Raw genomic sequence first — 23,109 nt, 5'->3', positions numbered from 1 at the left:
TTGATGGAAGTGGTAAACCAAACACCTAAATACTTTATGTGAGCCGGGTTCCACTTGAAATTGGAGATGGAAAAGTCAGCTTTAAAAGTGTATTTAGACAGAGGCAAAATTTCGCACTTAGCATTATTTAGTTTGTACCCCGATACTAGTGAATATGACTCGACTTCCATCAAGAAAGCCGGTAAGGAATGTTGGGGTTTAGAAAGAAACAAGAGAACATCATCCGCGTATGCAGCCAATTTGATTTGTAGAGATTTAGAAGTGTAACCTACAATGGTTGGATTCTGTCTTATCTTAGACAAGAAGAGTTCTAAGGCTACATTAAAGAGAAAAGGAGAAAGGGGGCAACCTTGTCTTACTCCTCTGTGAAGAGTAAAATAGGGGGAAGTAAGGCCATTAGTGAAGATAGCGGCTTTAGGGGATGAATAAAGCAGAGAAATCAAGGAAATGATTTTTGGACCAAAACCAAACCATTTAAGAGTCTGAAAAATAAAAGGCCAATACACCCTATCAAGCGCCTTCTCTGCATCAAGTGCAATGGCAACAAGGGGCTCAGGGAGACTTGAAGATTTGGAGATGATGTCAAAAAATAATCGGGTGTTATCGATGATAGATCAGCCTTTAACAAAGCCTGATTGTTCTAGCCCTAAAAGATGAGGTAAAAGAGATTCTAACCGAGAAGCTAAGGACTTGGAAAATATTTTATAATCTATATTGACTAGAGATATGGGTCTATAGTTTTTGCAAAGACGCAAATATTTCCCCTCCTTTGGAATGAGACAGATTAGGGCTTCCATAAAGGTACCAGAAGAGTTTCCAGAAGAAAGAAAAGAGGATATTAAAGTATGTAATTAAGGGATAATAAGTTGGGCAAAATGTAAAAAGAATTTGACGGTAAAACCATCAGGTCCTGGGGCTTTGTCCTTTCTAAGGGAATTAAGAGCATTAAGTAAATCGGTCTGAGTTAAATCAAATTTGAGAAGGTCGAGGAGTGAAGTAGGAGGTGCGGGTTTATGAATCGAAGAGAGATAGAGGGAAATATCATCATCAGTGGGATAAGATTCAGGAGTGTACAATTTTTTGTAAAATTGAACAAATTCTTGTAAAATCTCAGCATCTTTGTGTTTGGAACTATTGGAATCCGATAAAATGGAGTCGATATGAAGCTTGTTCTGCTTGGTTGTTAAATAATTGGCTAATAATTTGCCAGATTTTTTCTGGCCGCCATAGAATTTAGCACTAGACTTTAAAAGGAACAAGGAGGCAGCATCAGTTGTATCCTTATTATATTGAATCTTGGCATTGATGAGATTAGTTAAACAATCTTTTGACTTAGAGGTGTAATAAGTGTGTTCTAGAGATTTTATTTTTTAAAGGAGTTCTTTATTTATATTCCGAAATGAGTTACGTTTAGCAGAGGTGTATCTAATTATATTGTCTCTAGCATTAGCTTTAAAGGCATCCCATATTATATGGAAAGGCATATTATTGATATCATTTAGAAGAAAGTATTCATTGAAAAAGGAGGTAAAGGAAGTGTTAAAAAGAGAATCAAGGAGCAGGGAGTTGTTGAAATGCCATCTGCGTGGGTGGTCTGTGTGAGGTAAGAGATCTATTAGAATAGTGACTGGACAATGATCAGAGATGAGTATGGGACCAATGTCTGCAGAGATAAGAGACTGGGAAACATTATGTGATGTAAAGAAATAATCAATTCTAGATTGAGTTTGATGAGGTGGAGAAAAAAAAGTGTATTCTTGAAGGGCTTTATTGCAGAGTCTCCATGCGTCGGATAAGTGTAAGTGTTTGATGGTCTGCGTGAAAGTTTTGTGTGGTTTTGAGGGAATAAACGGGGAATTGGACTTCCGATCTAAAAAAGGGTCAAAAACCTGATTACAGTCTCCAGCTAAGATCACATTTTTATCAAAATGTTGAGAGATCAAATTATTCATATGTGACCAGAAAGAAGTATCACCAGAAGTAGGGGCGTAAACGTTAAACAAAGAAAGAGGGGTACCATCAATCTCTAACTTAGTGTAAAGCCATCTACCTTCCTCGTCCCTCAATTGCGATATAAGGGAAGTTAAGGGATTTATGTATTAAAATGACAACACCATTACGCTTACCATCTCCAGGTGAGTAAAAAAGATCACCAACCCAGTTTCTCTTGAGCTTTAACGATTCAGTGTCAGTAAGATGAGTTTCTTGCAACAAAGCAATTTTGACATCTAATTTAGATAAATACGATAAGACCCTTTGTCTCTTAATTGGGGAATTTAAACCTTTAACATTCCATGAACATATCTTTAAAACCATATCTCAGAAACAATAAATGTAAGATACAATGAACCAGCCTTAATGCAACTGCCAAAATCAGATAAGTCATAAAAATGAGAGAACATGTAATAATCGAAACTTGAAACATTGTTGGAGAAAAAGAAAGAAAAGAGATGAGAGAAGAGAAGAAGAAAATAGGAGTAAAGAAATAAGCTAAGTGAAATCATCCAGCATATGAAACATGAGAAGAATAGCAAAGAAAGTAGCAAGTCAAAGTAGTAGGTCTGAAAAAGGAGAAACGGGATGAAAAGGGTAAAGAAGAAAAGATAAAGGGAGAGGAAAAATACAAAATACAATAAAAAAAGACATGATGAACATACTTACATAAAATCCAAAACAGATATAAGGTGGGGGGAAATGGGGCCACACAGGATAGTGACGGCTCCAGACCGCAAACAAGTGCGGGAACGGGTGGGAAATGGCGAACGGTACAACATATGGGGAAGTACATCATGGGAGCGGAACCTGCAAAGACAAGAAAAATACTGTCATATGGTACACAGGTCAACATCAATCAAGGAGAAATAACATTAATAACCATCAAACAAGATCAAATAGGAACAATAAATACATTAACAATGGCTATGAATAAACATATCAGCGACAAGCTATTTGTTGAACGATGAGGATGGTGTAGAAGTGTCCATAGAGTCCATGTGGCAGGAGTAAAGAAAACTTTTCAATTTTAAGGGATGCTCGTATGTGGTGGTTTTGTTGTTGAAAGTAACTTTAAAGAGGCATGGGTGAAAAAGGCCATAGCGTGCACCCAAAGATCTAAGCTGCGGCCTCATTGCTTGGAAATCTCCTCGTCTGTCAGCGGTGGGCTTTGAATAGTCTTGAGAGAAAAACAAAGTATTGCCATCCCAAGTGACACGGTTTGCAGATCTAGCTGCTGATAAAATCTTGAGCAAGTCAGTATACTCTAGAAAATACAGGATGACTCCTCTCGGTTTCTTAGTAGTTGTAGAGGGTGATGACGAAGCAGGACCCAAGCGATGGGCTCGTTGAATATTTAGCTGGGTATCTTGAGACAAGTTGAGTACTTTGGGTAGGAATGACTTGAAGAAAGTAATAGGATCAGAGCCTTCCAATCCTTCTGACAATCCATAAATACGGAGGTTCTTCCGTCTATTCCTGTTTTCTAAATTTTCGACTTGTTTTTGAAGAGACAGCACTTGAGAGTGAAGGATATCAGTTTTACTACTGATGGATGTCAGGGATTCAAGATTCTGCTCCACTGTAGTAACTCTGTCCTCTAAGCTTGACAATCTTTCAGTTAATGTCTGAATTTGAGAGTTAGTCTCCTCAACAAATGGGCGAAGGGCTCTAATCTCTTCAAGTAGTAAATCCATAGAAACCAAAGAGGTTTGTTTGATAGGGGAGGGAGGATCCTTCTTTAGTCGTTTGCTTGGCACTTTGTTTGAGCCAGATGTCGCAGCAATACTGGAAACTGTGGCGCTCTTAGGTGAAGTATTCGACGGATTCTCCATGACAGCGTATTGTAAACGAGATTCAGAGCAGGTTGAGTAATTACGTATGTGAGAGGGTGAAAATAACTTGAGTTATTTATCCAAACACCTATAGCCAGAGGCAAAATTAGCACCAACAATTCACAGACGTAAGAATAATGAAAATATTATAGCACTGTCTTAGTTAGGAAGAGAGTTTTGAGGAGGTAAAAGACAAGAAGGCGTTCTATATATGATTTCCCCTGGAGGCCACAACACCAAGCGAATGAAAAAGTAGCCCAGAAGAACTGCAATATTATGAAACAGCTATCTGTGTCCCACATGAGAGAGGAATAAAATGTCTCCAGAATTCCAACAATACTTTACTTCATGAAGGTGCCTGAGACAGAAGCCTAGGAGGAGTTAATGGAAAGAAAAAGGAAAAACCACTTCAAAGTGATCCTTTAAAGACAAAAAAGGTATCCAAGCAGTTAGATTATTTGACATTGTAATTGCCGTATAAGCGTTGCGCAGTGCAAAAATAGAAAATGGCGGCCAGTGTTGTGAGGAGGAAGGCATCCACACTCAGTGCACAAACATCTATACAGGAGGAGAATATGGGCTTCACAATGGCTCTCCAATCCCTCCACAACACTTCAGGTGCATGGCCAGTATTACGAAGTTATTTGCAGTGTCCATGCCATATATTTGATTAAATGCGTGTGAAAACGTTTGTCAGCAGGACTGACAAAATGGCGGCTGAAATCACGAGAGAAGCGCTCCGCTGCAAACAAAGAAAATATCTCCGCTTGCATTGTCCCTTGTGCATAACAGCCGATTCTGCCTCGGTTCCAACGACCGTATCCAGGCTTTGAGGAACCGCGCTGAATGCAAATCGTTCACCAGAGCCGCAAACCCCCTCGCCGTCTCAGGAGCGTTAGGCGCCGGCAACCATCCTGTTCGGCGCTAGCCACGCCCCCCAGGCCTGGTTGTCTTCTAATAGGCCACAGTACAAAGAGTGCTCACAGGGCGCGTTTGATCATACAGTTCGAATCCCATAGCTGCCACGGTTTCAGATTCCTATGAGTGACATTTTCATAATTCAAGTGTAATTAAGAGTTACATTTCAACAACTATGAGTTACACTTTCTGGGGAGCAAAATCAAGTAATAAAGACGAGGGAAACATAAATATCAGACATTACACCCATTTGAGCATCGAGATGGTCTTTAGAATCATGCGTTCAAACACAGGTAGTTAAGCTAAACGGGTGCGGTGCAGCAGGTTTCCAGTCCTGCTGGGGAGGTCGCTGCCCACGGCGCTATATGGTGAGTTGCACAGTGGCTCTAACTAACAGACACACACTGACCCAAAACGAGTTGTGCGCTAATGCAGCAGCTGAAAAAACCCAGCAGAGAAGACAGGGACTGCAGTGCACAGTTCTAGTCAGTACAGGGGCACGCAGCTCGATTAGACCGCGTGTGCCACAAATTGTATAAAAGCAGCCATTGGCAATAACTATTATACCAGACTCAGGCACACTTACTTCTTTCCAGGGCGGCGAGCCAGCGCTGTGGCAATTCACCTATTTACAAACAACAAGGGCAGCCCTAGAACAAGAACCTGGGGTAATTGACGCTATAGTCCAAACAATGGTTCAAGTACCAAACTAAAAAAAAAAGATTGTAAGTTTGAAATTTAGAAAGAACCTAGGAAAAGGGAGTGCTATCCCAATATGAAACTTCTATAATACACAATACCCATGTACAAATATTTATTTAACTTTTCAAAAACTGATATTTAATATTTATCAAAAAAGGGGCTATATCAAAAACATATATACACAATAATAATGGCGCTCATACAGTTATACAGACAGTGTTACAATTGTGAAGAATGACAGGTGTAAACAAAACAGTGGCTGAGGAGGAATACAAAAACAGGTTTCAAAATAAAACAGAAATACACAACAAAACAATTGTGTCCTCATTCATTAAGGCCACAGTACTGGCGTCAACGACGTTTCGACCTGTAGATAATTAGAGGGTCATCTTCAGGACAGAAGCATCAAATGTGAGTGCGTCCACTGTTTTTCCCAAAATTTATCTAAAAGTAAAGGATATATACATAGGTTTCAACAAAAAATTATTTAAAATTTGGTTATCACCGAAAAGGTGGCTTAGATCGAAACAGGTGACCCAAGAAAAAAGAAAAAGGAAGAAAACCGAAAAAGAATAAGAATTTTTGAGGGAACACCCGAGAAAAGAAGAAAGAAACAAGTTAGGTGATAAGTCTAAAATAATAATCACCTCAAAGATCATGAAGAAAAAAATCAACATGAGTTGTGGATCAAGCACATAAACTTAATATAGAAATGGTAGAGTCCGAATCTGACAAATTACAAAATGCAGTCAATGGATTATCCATCATGACCCTAGTAAATATTGGGTAACCAAAACATTCCCCCACATACCTGCTGGTATGTCTGAGAAATTCATATGTAAATCCTCTGTGTCTGAATTAGAAGGATGAAAACCAAAAAATGGTTATCAGACCCCAGTCAACTAATGAGAACAATATAAATTAATATGTAATTCATCAAATAAAACAAGGATTACTGGTTAAATAAATCCTATCAAATATCCCCCGATCAAGTACTGTACCTAATATCCAACTATCGATAGTCCAAACAACATACTAATTCAAGGGATCATTGTCGGTACGTTCAGTTACGCTGCAATAAGGTAAAACATCCAGTTAGGGTAAAATGATGAAATATTTCCCTTTTAAAATTCAAAACATGGAGTCAATAGAGGGACATGTCCATAGTGATGGGTGACCGCTAGACACAGACTGCTAATGCTGCAAACAACTGATAGAAATATGCAAGAAATACATACTGATGACGGATAAGGAAATCGATTCTAACCAGGACTCCCACTGTCAGCCCAAGGGCAGATGCCAAATTTCCAAAAAGCTATACGCAAATGGACAAAGCAAACCGGTGTGTCAAAAATTACTGACAGACCGCTACGTTCAAACAGAGCTCCCTATAAATTACACATAAGCCTCCAGATACTGCTGGGTTTCCCTAGAACTGACGACAAGTTTACCGTCCAGCTTACTTTAAAGACTTTTCGTCCACCTCGTCCCGTCAGCTAACTGCTGATGCTGCAAACAACAGATCGAAATTGCAAAAACTACCTACTCGTGGTGGATAAAGAAATCCATTCTACCCCAGTCTCCCACTGTTAGCCGAAGGCCAGTTACCAAATTTCTGAACAACTATGCGCAAATAGACAAAACAAAGCGGAGTGTCAAAAATTACCGACAGACCGATGCGCTCACACAAAGCTCCCTATAAGTTATACATACGCGTCTAGATACTGCTGGGGTCGCCTAAAACTGACAGCAAGTTTACTATCCAGCTTACTTTAAAGACTTGTTGTCCGCCTCTTCCCGTCAGCATGCCGATCTCTGTAGTGGCCACGTCAGATCCAGGAAGTAGGAACCAGCGGATATGCTGATTTAAAAGCATGCCGTTCAAGAAACTAGAAAGGGACTAATCTATTCAATCGTGTCAGGCAATATAGCGATCTAAATCATTAGAGCCATATTGAAGGCTTGATACCGCTAATACTCAGCCCTATATAAATAGCAGCTGAGGCTACAAAAAAATATTGTAAAAGAAACCAAAATGAATCAAATAACATGTGGTCCACATTTACAGCGGCCATCTTGAAATGGTAAAGAGAATAGACAGAAATGAAAGAAACCCATTACCACAGAGTCAAGAGTTGAGACATCCAATTTATTTAAAGAATATAATTATCATTTAGAAAAACATTTAACAGTCAATTATTACAGGAACCACAAAAAGGTCTCAGTATTAATAATGTTAAGTCAATAATCATTAATCATTACAAATGGCAGTTTCCATGATGTGTGACCGACTAACAGTCGCCATCATCATTATATTTTCTGATACAAATCTTTACAATTCATGTTCTAATTTATAAAACCAATCAGTATTGTACACGATGGCTAAGAAAAAGACAAAGGAAAAGGCTCCAAGGGGTACAGAATATATAGCATGGTATTACTTATGATCATAAATACACATACAATTTTTCGCAAGTCCCTTTGTTATGGAAAAAAACCTATAATCATTTACAGAACATGTTATTTGAACAATTTAAAGCACTATAGAAGATAAAAGTGCCTGACCACTATAGAAGGTCTTAATACATGCTTAGAGCCATGTAAAAGGTCAAAACTTTCCACATAGCCTTACATCGAGATACAACATGAGACTTATTGTTGTTTATGGTCATAGATATGAATCCATTTTATGGAGGTACCATTATTACAGTAAAGAACCGATGATCGCTTACATAAAGGGTAATCAGAACAGTTTAAAGCACCATAGATTATAAAAGTGCCTCATCACAACAACCAATCATAGCGAATATTTCAAAACATGCGACAGATCATGGTATAATGTGAAAAGGTCTTCACGCAGGCTAGCTCGACAATGTACTGGAACACTTGTCAACTGAACACTAAGGCCGTGCATTCCTCCAAACTATTTAACCCATTATTGATGCTGTCACAACGGAATATCCAACGGCATTCGGTTCGATTTAGCAGATTCGCAATGTCCCCACCCCTCCATGGATTTTTGACCATTTAGATCACTTGCCATTTCAGGTCAGAGGGTGTGTGATTGTGTTCCACAAAGTGGGATACCAATGATGCATGCTCATTTTTACACCTAATTCGGCTTTTATGTTGGGAAGGGCAATTTTTTATGCGTTTTGATCAGGTGAACTCTTAACAGGCAAAGCTGCATGAACCCGGTGGTCACGAATATTTTTTCCTCGTTTAAAGGAGAAAAGAGGCAGTTCATTTGTAATACCAATTGCCTGCACCAATGGCCAATGTCTTTTGATGATCTTAGTAATTTGATTACTTTGCGTGCCAAAAGTAGTAACACAGGGTACACGTTCAGGTGTTTTGGGGGCACAGGGGGGTAAATAAGAACTCCCGATGATTATACCAGGCCCTCTTTAATGAGCGTTTAATTAATCTCTTAGGATAACCACGATGTTCTAATTTTTTGGCAAGCACATCAGCCTCCCGGAAATAGTCCTTCTGAAATTTGCAGTTACTGCATATACGCAGGACCTGACCAAAGGGGAGGCCATCTTTTAGGCCCCTTGGGTGATGGCTGGTGTATTCCAAAAGGGTATTCCGTGTTGTAGGTTTTGTGTAAAGCTTAGTTGCTAGCTTCCCATCATATGAAATAATTGTCAGATCTAAAAAGTCAGAACTCTCACTACTGGCTTGTGAGGTGAAGTTAGGATCCTGGGAGCATGTATTCAACCACTTTAAGAAGTCATTCAGGGTGGTGGTATCCCCGGTCCACATAAAGAAAATATCATCTATGTATCAGTGCCAATGGCGCACATTCTGGAAATAAGGATTGCAGACCTGGTTATAAATATACATCTGTTCAAAGTTATCTACATACAGAATCGCAAAATTAGGGGCATAAGAAGCCCCCATCGATGTTCCCTTTCTTTGCAAATAGATGACCCCATCAAACTCAAAATAATTTAGAGTGAGAGAGATTGTCAATAACTCGATGATAAAATCAGTAGGCACTGTTACTGGACCAGGTCAGGTCTCCAATGCACGTCTGATGACCTCTATGCCTTCCAATTGGAGTATATTAGTGTATAGGGGCTAAATGTCCAAAAACACAAATAGTTAATTTTGTGTATCAAATTGCAACTGTTCTAACTGGGAGATGATATCGCCACTGTCTGGTACATAACTCCTAGTGTGAAGGGCCAAATCTTTGATGAATACATCGATGTATTCACCTGACATGCATTTTAAGTGTGTCCGGGGAGCAGGGCCCTTGCTTAATCACAGCTGTATCACCTGCCCCTATCTCCGTTACTGCCTGACATGCACTTACTGCATACTTATAGGAGCCACACAGACAAACAGGTGCAGGTACAAGGTATCCTGGTTCACTCAGAGCACAGTTTCACTCATAGTCCACAAAAGTACCCGCATTCATCATGGGAAAAGAGGTGCACTGGGCAGTTGAATTGGTGGGCAATGACTCCACAAGTCGCATGATTCTGGCTGAGCCCTGAGCACACACACAGTCTCAGCCGTGGCAGGTGGGGTCTGGTCCAGTCACTGGATACGGTGTGCGAGCACTGCAGCAGCGAGCTCTCTGCCATATTGCCAGCCGTAGCAGTGTGTGGTAAGAGGTACACAAAGAGTCGCCAGTGTGGTCTGGTCCGTTGTGGGATACCGTCACCCGGTGCGAGCTGTACTGACATTACCCCAGCAGCACTCAGTGCAGCCCACTAAAACATTATGAGAACTGCCCCCCTCTGCTCACCCCGCCGGAGGCAGGAGAAGACCCGCCTGTAAATTCATGTGCCTTGACTCACAATGTTTTTCGAAGCCATCCTGACGTGTTGGGTGCCTAAGTGTTACATTGTAGCACTTTGCATCTCTAGCAGCTGAGCCAGAGCCCCCAAACCTGCCGGGAACAGTGTGCACTGTATGCTACTACTGCAGCTTGTATGGGGCATTATTATATAGCGGCGCTCCAGCTTAACAGCTGAAGAGGCGTTATAATGCATGACTTTGCATTTCAGTGTGGTGATGCGGACCACCACACTGAGATGCATTTGTCTAATGCCTGATGCATGGTACTTGGCAGAACTGGAAGCCTGGTTTCAGTAATGCAGTCACTGCCATAGAGCTCCATGGGGCATGGACGCTCTCCTGGACTCAGTCTGACCAGGGAGTTCGAACAGCATGAGGCCTCTGGCTGCTTGTGATGAAGCTGAAGTCAATGAGTAGCAGCGGCAGGCAGTGGCACTTCCACTGGGGCTACTCACAGACAAAGTGGGTGCATTAAAGTTACATGGTGCTGCTACACAGACATGGGGACTAATGGGGAACCACTTCATACCACATACAAAGCAGCTACATGCTACAATGTGACCGTTATTTTAAAAGGAAAGAATTGGATTTGATCTGACTTACTACACAATTAGCACTCAGATTTGGTTCAGGAGGTGAGTTACCTCATTATGACATGTCTAGTGCATGAGGCAGTGATGACGCAAGAGGATGGAGGTGCTTCAGTAGAGTTGTTTCAGTAAGGCAGTATTCCATGTGTTCTTTTGAGTGCCCATATGCCCTTGAGATTCTTGATCCGTTTGAAGGCAGGGCATGCAGACCTACAGTCAGACCCCCCCAGGATATTGCGATATTGATTGGTAAATTTAGCGACACAAATATTGAAATTTAGCGGCACAAATATGGAAATGTAGCGGCATTTTTGCGGCACTTTATTTTACTTGTTTTCATTCATTTTCAGCCTGAAATCAATGGAAACTGTTTTAGCAGAGTATTCCACTTGTAATAGGCATGTTTAAAGTATCTGCAGTCTACGGAAGCACAACTCCAGTCCTAACCTTGTGGGAGTGTGCTGTATTTCTCCCTGGGATGTTCTACTGCTCATGTATGCATCGTGTCGGGGCACCGCTGCCTCTGGATCTGAGAGGCACCCTCTTTTGCTAATTTTTTAACTAGTGCTATGGGGGCCCTCAACCATGAGATCAGTAATGTTGAGGAAAGCCTAGGTGCCACCAAAACAGGTTTTTCTGGAAGATAAGCAGACTCTACCAGCATCAGAAGTCGCCAGCCCCAGTACTGAATCAAGTAACCTGAGTTGATTAAATACACCTCGGTCCTCCTGATGGAGGAGAGTTAATCCTTGTATTACACATGAACTTGTAACTATTGATTCAGATCCAGTTAATGCTGTGAAGCCGTTGACTGATTTTTCTCAGCTCCCACCCAGGGAAAAGTAAACAAGCATTGGCATAGCCAATAGGTCTCGCTTTTGGGACCTTATAAGTATTTAGTTATGCAACTGTTGCATGGCTAAACACTTATAAAGTCCCAAAAGCGAGACCTATTGGCTATGCCAATGCTTGTTACCACCTCCCTCTAATATCCCCCAGTCTGCGGCCCTGTGGCCCAGCTGCAGATGTGTGGAGATCGGCAGCTCAGTGTTTTCGAGCTGCGTGCCCCATGCAATATCAGCTGCTGGGTCTGGAGTGAGCGAGGCGTTGCTTAAAGCGGCAACGGGGTTCTCCGCTCGTCTCTGGAGTCTGCGGTGACGTGACGTATTTTTGGCCGGGGGGGGGGTTTCCTAGTGTGGTCGCATGCTGTGCATTTAGAGGGCTACTGTCATGTTTTGCCTCTGTTTATAATCTTAAGGACCCAGGAGTATTTCTTGTCACACACTTCTGCTATATTCGAAGCAACACCATTCTTTGTGAATCAGAAACGTTTTGTGTCTGTGCTTCGGCATGTGTGCAAATAAGACCTGTAAAAGCAACCGTGTTTTTGTTGTGGGAACGTCCGAAGAAGGCTGTGTGTTTTTGAGGGGACGGTGGCAATGTCGAGGTGATCGCTGCGCAAGGGGTGTATGGTGGTAGGCTGGCAGTTCTGTTGGGATGTTTTGTGCTAGGGGTGTGAAGTTTCGTTCCAGCTTCTCACGGGGCTGTGCTGGGGGATGCTCTGAGGTCACCTCCACGTGACGGTGGCTGTGAAGTGTTTGGGTGAGGTAAGGACGGACTGTGTCGGTGGAACGTTCTGGGAGTGCCATAATCCTGGAGAACGCTGTTCAAGGTGTGCGGAAGGCTGTGTGCTAGTAGCGTCTTGGGTCAAATACTGGAAGACGGGGCTGCCTGAAAGAAACTTTGGGCGGGTCTGCCTGTGCAGGGGGTGGAGCCACGCAGGCAGGAAACGTGCAGTGAGTGAACTGGCTGTGCAGGGACTTTCGTCCTTTGCGTACGTGGAATGTTGTGGGGCTCTGTGGGGCAGGAGAGGTCTTAGCTTGCATGGAGTTGGCAGGGGGATCGTGCTGTGCGTGCACGAAGGCGTGGGTCTACCCATGCAGGGGCTATGAAAGGAACTAACACTAGGGTAGAGAGTTAAGGCTAGCGCCAAGTGCTGCCTACGCAGTACGGATGGACTTCCTTGTAGATGACTGACTACATTTTTTTAAACCAACAAATGCAGAAAATGAAATGTGATAAGCATGCAGCAAACATAGGGGAAGTGGTGGCGCATTAATTATCAAGCAGTTTATGGAATGTCGTGGGGTCGTGCAGTGTGTGTGGAAGGGCTAAGCATGTAGGTTGTAGGAGAGTTTGGACTGTGCACTGCATTGACTATTCGGGATAAGGTTCTATTGATGGAGGATGGGGTGACCCTAAAACCATTGTGGGTGCAATGGTGGAGGGACGTTGGACGTGCACGCAGTGCCATGGTGGAAACAGGAGTGTGTTGTGGGGGATAAGTGAAGGAGATGTCGGATGTGGATGTGTGCAGGAGATGTCCATGACTTATGCACGGGTGGGTGTAATAGTGCAGGAATAGTGGGGCCATCAGCGGAGAGCGTCGTCATTTCCAAGTGACAGTTATTTTTGACAACACGTTTGGAATCCTGAAATTCCGTTTCAGTTGTATTCGGGGTGCATGCCTCAACGTTTTAAAGATTCCAAAAATATCTTCTCTCGAATAGGCTGTTCATTGAATGTTGATGCGTCTGTGTGCATGGAGTGTGGAGGTGGCGTGTGTAAAGGGTGTCAGTGCATGCTTAGGGAGTTTAAGTGTGGTTGTGTGTGCGCAGGGGTCTGCTTTTGTGAGTTGTGTAAGGGTGTCGAGTAAATGTGTATGCAGGCTGTTCGTGACTGGTTCGTGTGGACCCTGTGGGTTGGTATGTTTGCAGGTGGCACTCATCACAACTTTGGATACGTCTTGTGAGGCGGAAGGGGTGCGTGCCCTACTCTGTGGCCTCTATCCGCATCAGAGGCACAGGATGGCCATTCGGAGCTACTTGCTAGCGGACGCCGAAGGACTGTTAGCGGCTGGCTGCGGGGCGCAGGTTGTGACTGGCGGTCATGTTGAGCTTGAGGTAGGTTGTGGCTCTGAGTGCCAGTTGTGGGTGTGCCGGCAGAGGAGGCTGGGTCTGCGCAGCAAAGCGGCCGAGAATGTGAGAGTGATCGCGATCGCGATCAAACATCAAAGTGGCCGTGCAGCCGCGAAAGTTAAAGTAATCGCTGTAAAGCGCGGCGCGCATGCCCGCGCACATGCACTGTAGCTCTAGGCTGGCCTGGTAGAACTTTTTGGAGCCCTCTCAATAAGTCTCGCCAGACCAGCGCATGCGCTGGGTCAGGCGAGACCTAAAAAGGAGTCTTTGCGTACTGTGCACCGTAAGGATAAAGTGCTGCCCAATCCAGTTGGCAGTCCAGTGTATACCACTACTGCTGTAGTGAATTTGGAGGTTAGGTCAGTTTCAACAGCACAAATGATGTACATACCCAGCACTCCATTTGACTCATACATGGGTAGATTAAAAGCAATTGAGTGTGCCATTTTGACTTGCCCACCTCTGATCACCTACCCACGTCAATTCGAAGAATTGAGGGTGCCACTGATGCCCCTCAATCTTGTGGGACCATACAGCGCCTTGATAGAGATAGCTGTATTTCAAAAGAAAATAGTACTGTAACATTTGTCCCTCAAGCTAATTCTGCTAGTCTTCCTGTACTGTCTTTCTGACTCTGGTGCACTGTCACCGTGGGCTGTTCCCATCCGAAAAGGCTGCTGCAAATTTGGAACCGTTTTATTAATTCATCTCTGGAGCATGTCAAAGTGGCAACATTAATTTTGAATATAACCTACCCCAAGATCCACAAGTACTTGCTAACACAAGCCTGCGCGGCAATGTAACGCAGCTCCGTGTTTACTGAGAGTCACGCTTCCTGCTTCGAATGCTCGATGGCTTCTGAATGAATCACAGCTCACAACCCCCTCAGCTGAGACTCGTCTGGCCAGCCCTCTTGAAAGTGGTGTAAAGGACTCAACCATATCACGGATGCCTTTTTACAGACACATGCCATAAATAACAATGGCAAATGCACACACCAATGAATTGCAAAACAAGAGTACGTGCCCGTGGGCATGCTGCACACCAGCCACGGCCCGGGGGAGGGGCAGCGTGGGGGGTATTTATTTAATTGTTTACTTACCTCCAATTATCCATATTCCGGTTTTTAGTACCCCCCACACTGCCCCTTCCCCGCTCCGCCTTTCCGCCCCACGGAACTCCCTCCACGGGCCGCGGCAGCTACACACCAGGCCTGTAGTAATCTGTTTGCATGCAAGCCTGGTGTGCTTGAAACCGGCTATTAAAAGATTCCTTCCATGTTGCATTCACCAGGGCACACACTACGGGGGAGGGAGGGGGGCTGAAGCCCTTTGAGCCTGCCACTGTGGATAAAACATACATGCCTGCCCCCGCATCCATGTATCGACGGCTTTTCAGTGTCTCTCGGGATTCACCTTCAGTGTTTTGGTGCATTTTCTAAATTTCACGGGCAGTTTTGTAAAAATTGCGGCATTTTTACAAAACTGCCGATTTCGCAATTGTTTTACAAATCACAAAATCGCGAAATCCTGGAGGGTCTGTACAGTTACTACACATAGAGGGTTTGGAGTTGGGATAGCCAGGTTTATACATTTTCAAAATTGGGATAAAGGAGGCACCATTCAAATAGTCGCTCTGAGTGTGTTTCACAGTGGTTGCTTGCACAGAGACAGACCTCCACCAACCCTCGTCTCTTTCACTGTCAGTCTGTTCTGCACACCAAAATAGAGAGGACCTGGTTAAAAAAACGATATATAGATGCAAAGACCTAGTGATATGATTGATGCATAGTGTCTAAAAGTTTATCCTTTTCTTCACTAGTAACCAGTAAAGAGAGGCCACAGCCGGGTGAATATTATCTGTATGTCACAAGTTTAAAATAATTCTGTGAGTAATATTGTCTGTAGCATCCTCCCCAGCCCCAGGAGCATACAGTGAAATACATCACACGGAGCTCTGGATTGTACGTCTTCATTCCTCAGCATACAATCACATGCTGCACTTTCATTACGCCATAACCGTTAACAAGCACACACACAGAACCACAAGGGTCCTATCACACATAGTCTCACAACACTACATCTCACCCTTGTTAAATAAGTGTACAAACAATACTCACAACATATTTCTTCAATAAGTTGTTGAGGCACTAACACAAGTCGGCCAGATAGATGGGTACGAGATGGTAGAGATGCACCCTGACTATGCACCAATTGCACAGGTTCTGATCCTTGCTCTGGACAGTGAAGCGGGTCACCTCGTTTATTATTGTAGAAGCTGACGACCATTGAAGTAGGTGCTTAAAGTGTGACGAGTACTGTGTGATGGACTTTCCAGGATGATGTGCCATCACCATATGTCCTTTGCATGTCACAAACCTCAGAAGATCGACATCAAACGAAGTGTCGGTTTTCTGCTTTCGTTTCTGCTTGACAAGGGCCTGCATCTAATGCTGTTTCCTGAGCTCCTCAATGATGAACAGCATATGTTTTCATCGGGCACTTCCGAGAAGTGTCCTTGACACGAACCTTATTAGCATTCAAGGATCAGTCTACTGTCCACTGTGGCAGTTTGGTTCTGATTGCTCTCCCAAATAACAATGCAATGAGTTATGGAGTAAGTAGTTGAACAATAGGCACAGAGGTCATGACATAGTACCTGGTTTTACTTGATTCCCTTTGTCGATGCTCGTTGAATTACCCATTTGAGGGTATCCATGAATCATTCCACAACACCATTAGCTTGGGGGCCACAGAGGTGTACTATTTTGATGGTTGACATTTAGTCTGACCAGAAATGCCTTGATTTCTTTGCTATTGAATGGCAGACCATTGTCAGATTTGAGAATGGTGGGGATACCTCACACTGTAAAGATGTTATCCAGCTGCTCGATAACCTTGTCATGGGTAGTTGATGATAACTGTTCTACTAAAGGAAAATGCAAATACTCATCAATGACTACCATGAGATGTTGTCCGCTTTCGAAAACCAAAGAAATCAACTGCAATTCTTTCCCACGCATGTGCAGTCAGGTCAGACATTGTCAACAAGTGCTGCGTTGCTTTGGGAATAAGGCAGTTGCAAAAATGGCAGTCTTTTAGTTACCTCTCCACTCGTTTATCTAGGCGCAGGATCCACACTCAGGGGGATATTTCGTAGGGGCTATTGCCACCAGAATTTCAGTTTTAGCGACGTTCTGGTGGTAATATGCCCTTCTCTATATTTACAAAGCGGTGTTAAACCACTTTAAGTAGCTTAACGCTGCCTTGTAAATAAGGCCCTTTTAAATGCAATAGGTGTTGCTTTGGACGTTCCACCATAACACTCATTGCTTTTGACGCTGCCCCAGATTTAAAAGGAGGTGTAAATCTGAGGCAGCGCAAAAAACTAACATCATGCAAGAGTGTTAGAATAGCAAAACGAGGAGAGATACTTTAATTTCTCCTTGTTTTTGCTTTTTCTATGTGTTCTGCATTCTGGAGCGTACATTTGAGGAGCAAAATACCATTAATGATTGTTTATGTGCAGGAAGGTGTCCCTGACTCTCACTCACCACCCTTCCTGCACATACACAATTATTAAATAATGATGATTTGCTACTTTTATGTGTGCTGCATTCTGCAGCAAACATAGAAGTAACAAATCGCCATTATTGATTGTTTATGTGCATGAAAGGGCACCTTCCTGCACATAAAGAACCATTCCCGGGAATGCAGGCACCCTTGCACTATGGTACAAGGGTGCCTGCATTGGCGCTAGGCAGCTAAATTTAGCACCAGTCCTAGGGAAAACACAGGGGTGCGCCTGCGTTTTGAAAATGTCAGAGAGCGGCACTGCCAAATTTGACACAGCTGCATGGTCTAACATTTTCTTATAAATATTCCCCTCGGTCTCTCAGGGCTCTTTTGGTTGCTACAATGCCACAGTGTCCTTCATGGGGTAATGCAGTGACTGGCTGTCCAAGGCTCTCGGGTATGACAATTCGTGAGCCTATCAATACAATACCTTCCTTGAAAATGGACAGTTCATCCTGTACATTCTTGAATTTTTTTAATTCAACTTCGTCATCAAAAGGTCAAGAAGGCTTTTTCCATGATTGAGTTTAAATGATGTCCTTGAGGATAAGCATGTTCTTGAGGATAAGCATGTTCTTATTTGTATTAGTAGCAGCAATGATCTGTTCAAGTAATAGGGCTGTTGGTGTGCTGGACCTTACAATGAACTCAATATACTCCTCAGCTGTTTTGGATGTCGAACTGTGCCACTGTAAGGGTACTCGTGAAAAGTAAGCAGCAGGGTTCTGCTCTTTACCCAGCTTGTGTACAACTGCCTAGACATACTCTTGCAGTCGCAATCCTCACCTCTTAATGGGAGGGGGCATGTTGGCTTTTGGGTATCAAAAAATAGTGAGCAGCGCTTGGATATCTGTAATGACAGTGAAGCATTTTCTGTATTTGAAACACATGAAAATGTTTGCAGGCCTACACTACAGCCAAACTCTCATCCTCCACCTGAGAATAGGCACGTCCTGTGTCAGGCAGGATTCGACTGGCATATGCCACAATGTGTGTCTGAGCATTCGGGATGACCATTATGTTGAGCAAGGATTGCCCCCCGCCCCACAAACTCACATTGACTGTGATCTCAGTATGTAATTTTGGGTTGAAATAGGCCATCTTGGTTGCAGTTTCAATCGCATGTTTTATTCTTTTGAAGCTTTGATCACATTCAGCAGACCACTGGAAAGGGACATCTTGTTTTGTGAAGTTTCTCAATGGGCACACATACTAGCAAAGTCACAAATGTACCTTGAGCAATAACTAGCCTTGCCTAAGAATGATCGCAGCATGGTGACATCTTGTAGGGGGCAGTTAGCTGACAATGCTCGCACTTTATCTGGGCCAGGAGTCCTTCCCCCATCGGAGAATATGTGCCCAAAGAATTTTTAGTTTGATCATGTGAAACTCACACTTTGCTGCATTTATAGTGAGACCTGCATCAGCCAATAACTGGCACACTTGTGCAAGAGGCTTGTCATGCTTCTTTTGCGTTTTCCCAGAAACCAGTATTTCATCACTTTAATTAAAAGCATTCATGACAGGTTGAATTATTTAACGTATAATAACCTGAAATATGTCTGCAGCTGAATACACTCCAAAACCCAACCTTTTGTATCTGAACAAACCAACATGAGTCGAAAAAGTAGTGATGTACCTGCAGTTCTCTTCCAACTCGAGTTGATGGTATCCCTTGTTCAGGTCAAGGCAAAGAAGACTTTGGCATTGTTAAGTTGCATGATCATGTCCACTCTGTGTGTACTAGGATGTCTTTCTTTTTGAATTGCTCTGTTGGCCTGGCGCATATCAACACAGATGCTTACTGCACCTCCACTGTCATTTTTGGGTACCACCACTATGGGCAAAACCCATGGCGTAGGACCGGGGGATTGCTCGGTGATGTAATTTCTCAGCATCATTTCTAGTTCTTTCTCAACAGCTTCTGGCAAGTGGAAAGTGACTCAGCGATGTTGCTGGGCAACAGGGTGAATGCCCTCATTTATGTGAAGTCGCACTTTCATTGTCTTGAGCCAGCCTAGGCCATGAAATATCATCAGAAATGGACTCACAAACTCAGATTGAGTGTGGAGGTCCTAATTGAGAGATATCAGTCCCATGTCAGCAGTGGTGGTAAAACTGAGTAGGCTTGCACTGGTCGAGGCTCCTTGAAGAACGTGAATTGTAGCTTGCACTAATACTGTTTTGTATCTTATTGTCGCCATAAATGATCCTTGATTCTGCAATTGTCTAGAAGCAGCCCATGTGTATACTTTCGTGTTTGATGGGTTGAGGCAAGGCACAGGAGATAGGTTGTTGAAATATTTGATCGGCATGATGTTAATCGATGGTCCACAGTCTTTGATAAAGGTAATTGGGAAACCATTGACCTTTATTGTAATCTTGGGGCAATGTCCATATGAATTCTGTTATTTTATGTGGTGGTTTACCTTTGTCTTTTGTTCTGCTTTGCAAGCAGCTAAACCTACATGTGCCTATCATTCCTTGGCTGATGGCATCATCTCACATCCATCCCCTTCACTGGCGTTCAATAATGGCGTTTACAAGCCTTTGTAGGATGAGCTTGATGACAATCGACTTTGTCTGGTTTCTTCTTGTCGTAACTGATGTTGATTTTTGGCTTTGTGGGTGTGGCGAAAATGCTTCTGGAACCTTCTGGCGTTCATTTTCTCTTCTTGCTGTGACGTAGTTAGTTTCGCTTTCACTTTGCAAACTGTTATGAAGTGGTTTTCTTTACCGCATGTTAGTCCTAAGGCTGGACATTTGCCGTCATGGGAAAATGAAAACCCACATCAGAAACACAGCTTTTTCTTCTTTGGAGGTGTCGACTTGCATGCATCTACCTTGTACTTTTGCTTGCTTTTCATGGCAAACATTGATTAATTTTTTGCTGTTCCTTCTTCCATATCAGTGGCTTGTCGATCTGATCTTTCCTCGGCTCTTGCAGCCATTAGCACTTTCTCTAAACTGAGTGTCTTTCCCAACATGCATCTTCTGAAAGAGTCTGAAAGACAGCCATCGATGACTAATTAACATATGGCTTGTTCATCATTAAATTCACTAAACTTGCAGTGTTTGATAAGCACATTAAGTCTTTCAGCAAACTCAATACTTCGTTTCACTAGCTTGCTGTCACTTGATTGAAAATATACCTTTCATAGTCGACATTCGGCATCAGATCGAACTTAGTTGCCAATTCTTCTTTGACCTTACGGTACATTATCACATCAGTCTGTGAGATTTTCTTCAGCACTTCTTTTACCACTTCAGGGGCAAGGTTCTTAAAGTTGTTAATGATTATCTTATCATCTACTTCTTCCAGGGCCTCTATGAAGTTATCGAACATCTTGATCCATGCAATCCACCTGGCACCTATATTCTGCTTCTTAGCAGTGTCAAATAGCTGCAGTAGTTTCAGAAACATAGCTGCATCATACATCGCGCTCTTTTCCACTGCCGTTGAGAGTATATGCTGTTCAGGTGATGGCAGCTGTCATTCTGCGCTGGATCCTTCTGTAAGCAGTGGCCTTGTGCTTATACTTGGATTGTCATGCCCGATTGGAGGTGGTAAAGCGCTATCTTCTTTCTTGGCAGTAAGTAATGGATTTGTCTCGTGCTTGTTTATCACTTGTCTTTAGCTTTCTGCATCCTACCCGCTTATGCCTGCCTTTAGCGTCACGGTTTGTATCAATGATAGCTCTGTGCTATGATGTGGTGCATTATCTCTTCCTTTGGCCTTACCAGGGTTTTTCTGGCGGGCTTTTCTAAAGCGCTCCTCCACAGAGCCTTTGAGGGCTGTATATGGTCTGGAACAGAGCTTCATCTACACACACGCCAACGTTGAACTGCTTCTCATTGAATTGGGCACTTGTGGCATGCATGAGCAGTTTGCTGTAGAATTTCAAACTCTCAGAGAGAGCATGTTTCTTTGGTGCAAGGATCCCCTAGTCATCACCAGTTGTAGTGTCCTCCCCAACCCTGGGAGCATGCAATGGAATACGCCACACACGGAGCTCTAGATTGTACGTCTTTATTCCACAGCAGACAATCACATTCTGCACTCTACTTACGTCATGACCATTAATAACCACACCTCAACATCTCCGTGCAAGTTAAGTAATTCCATGTTGAGTCCACCCAGGACCGCAAGGGTCCTAGCGTACATAGTCTCAGGACACTACATTGTTAATACGTTCAAATCGTCTTATTAGACTCTTTGGAATTTATAGATAAACTGTGTTGCTCTAGTCAGTCATGAAGACTGCATTGACTGTTGATGAGGAAATTAAAAATCATCAGGAGGTGTTTTGAAATATGAAGTTGGAAAAAACAAGAATCTGAGACTACATTAATTTGTGGTTACATGGAAAAAGATGAATCCCTTTTTTATGCCAAGATTCCTGACTATGTTGTCCAGTGGAGGGATCACTTAGCTCAGTGGGACATCACTCAGATGGGTTTACAGACAAGGGTGGACAGTGAAGTGGAATCTCTGATTTATCCCTTTTAAAATGAAGTTGTAACACTGCCAACAATCACCAGCTGTTTATAGTCTTTCAATTGTTTCTGGCAATGGCTTGCTTTCCCTCCCATTCAAGGAGAATGTTGGTGTCATCAACATACGTGTAAAAGTTCAATCCAAAAGATTCTGTAAGCAGGTCCAAAAGAAACATGTCAACATTAAGAAGAGCTGGCAACAGTACCACACGAATGGACACCCTTCAGGTGACAGCTCCTATGGGAGCTCAAAGGATGGGAGATAAAGGTGTCATCAGCCATTAACAGAAAATAAACAAACTTAAGTTAGAACATTATCTCTTATTGCTACATTATATTAAAGTTGGCCATTTGATGTCCAACTGTATCAAGAGCTGTGGAAAGATAATGTAGCATCAAGACTGCAATACTGCTACCATCAGCTGTCTGTTTGTGCAAGGGCTGTAACACAAAATGACTGGACAACTGCAGAATGTGGTGCGAGTCCCTTGACTTTGAACTGAATTAGGGACCGCTTAAGGTTTGGGTGGCCCTTGAAAGTTTGGAGACCCCTGTGCCACAGGCTGCAGGGGGCCTGCACTACACCCCTGTCTTTTAGATCTTCAAGAATGGCAACTATTATTAAAAGAATTCCCATGTCTGGTTGTAACAGAGCCAACTATTTTTCTCATTATAGTCGATGAAAGAATTGATCACAACTTTCACCCAAACCTTAGGTATGGAAGGTAATTGTGATATTGGGCGGTAGTTTACCCAGACTCTGGGGTCAAAAGAAGATTGAGTGTTTATGCTATAGTGCACTTGTATAACGCATGCTCACCAAAGGTTTCAAAGCAAAGGTTTCATACATGAATTACATGAAAGTGATAGTCTCTATGACACTAGCTTGAGAGATATTTTGTGGAAAGCTGTTATGTGGCCAAAATCTTGCAGTTTAAAGAAGGGGATTAGCAGAAAGTCCATACAAGTAATTATATTGCATATAGTTTTATCAAAATCAAAAAGTCTTAGGTTACACAACCCCTAAAAATGACAGGACTTTGGAAATCTATTAATATTGAAAATATTGAGGGTGGTCATTAGCCAGGGTGGTGGAGGTCATGACTTCTGCCACCCCAGCAGGAAGGTGAGACACCCGACTGTCTCTAAACTAGCTGCTCAGTTCCTGAAGATATAATAAGTGTGAGATAACGTCTGAGCCGTTATA

General features: G+C 42.9%; 2 protein-coding genes across 6 annotated transcripts in view; one reads left to right on the top strand and one right to left on the bottom strand.

The window, feature by feature from the left end:
• Window positions 1–7,374, bottom strand: part of LOC146870563 (uncharacterized) — a 250,771-nt gene extending 243,397 nt beyond the window's left edge. For all 4 annotated transcript variants that reach the window (XR_014978325.1, XR_014978323.1, XR_014978324.1 and 1 more), the window contains exons 1-2: window positions 7,219–7,374; window positions 2,662–2,802 (exon numbers count right to left, since the gene is read on the bottom strand). Coding sequence is in view for 1 of the 4 variants with exons in the window: in XM_085643155.1 (XP_085499281.1) it covers window positions 2,662–2,791 (130 nt within the window). In the remaining 3 variants the exon portion in view is untranslated. The remainder of the gene's footprint in view (window positions 1–2,661; window positions 2,803–7,218) is intronic.
• Window positions 1–23,109, top strand: part of LOC146870562 (ADP-ribosylation factor-like protein 8A) — a 557,139-nt gene that overhangs the window by 16,129 nt on the left and 517,901 nt on the right. The gene's annotated exons all lie outside the window — the stretch shown is intronic.

This window comes from Triturus cristatus, chromosome 1_1, assembly GCF_964204655.1.
Source record: "Triturus cristatus chromosome 1_1, aTriCri1.1, whole genome shotgun sequence".
NCBI lineage: Eukaryota > Metazoa > Chordata > Amphibia > Caudata > Salamandridae > Triturus > Triturus cristatus.
This window is presented reverse-complemented; position numbering and strand designations above follow the sequence as displayed.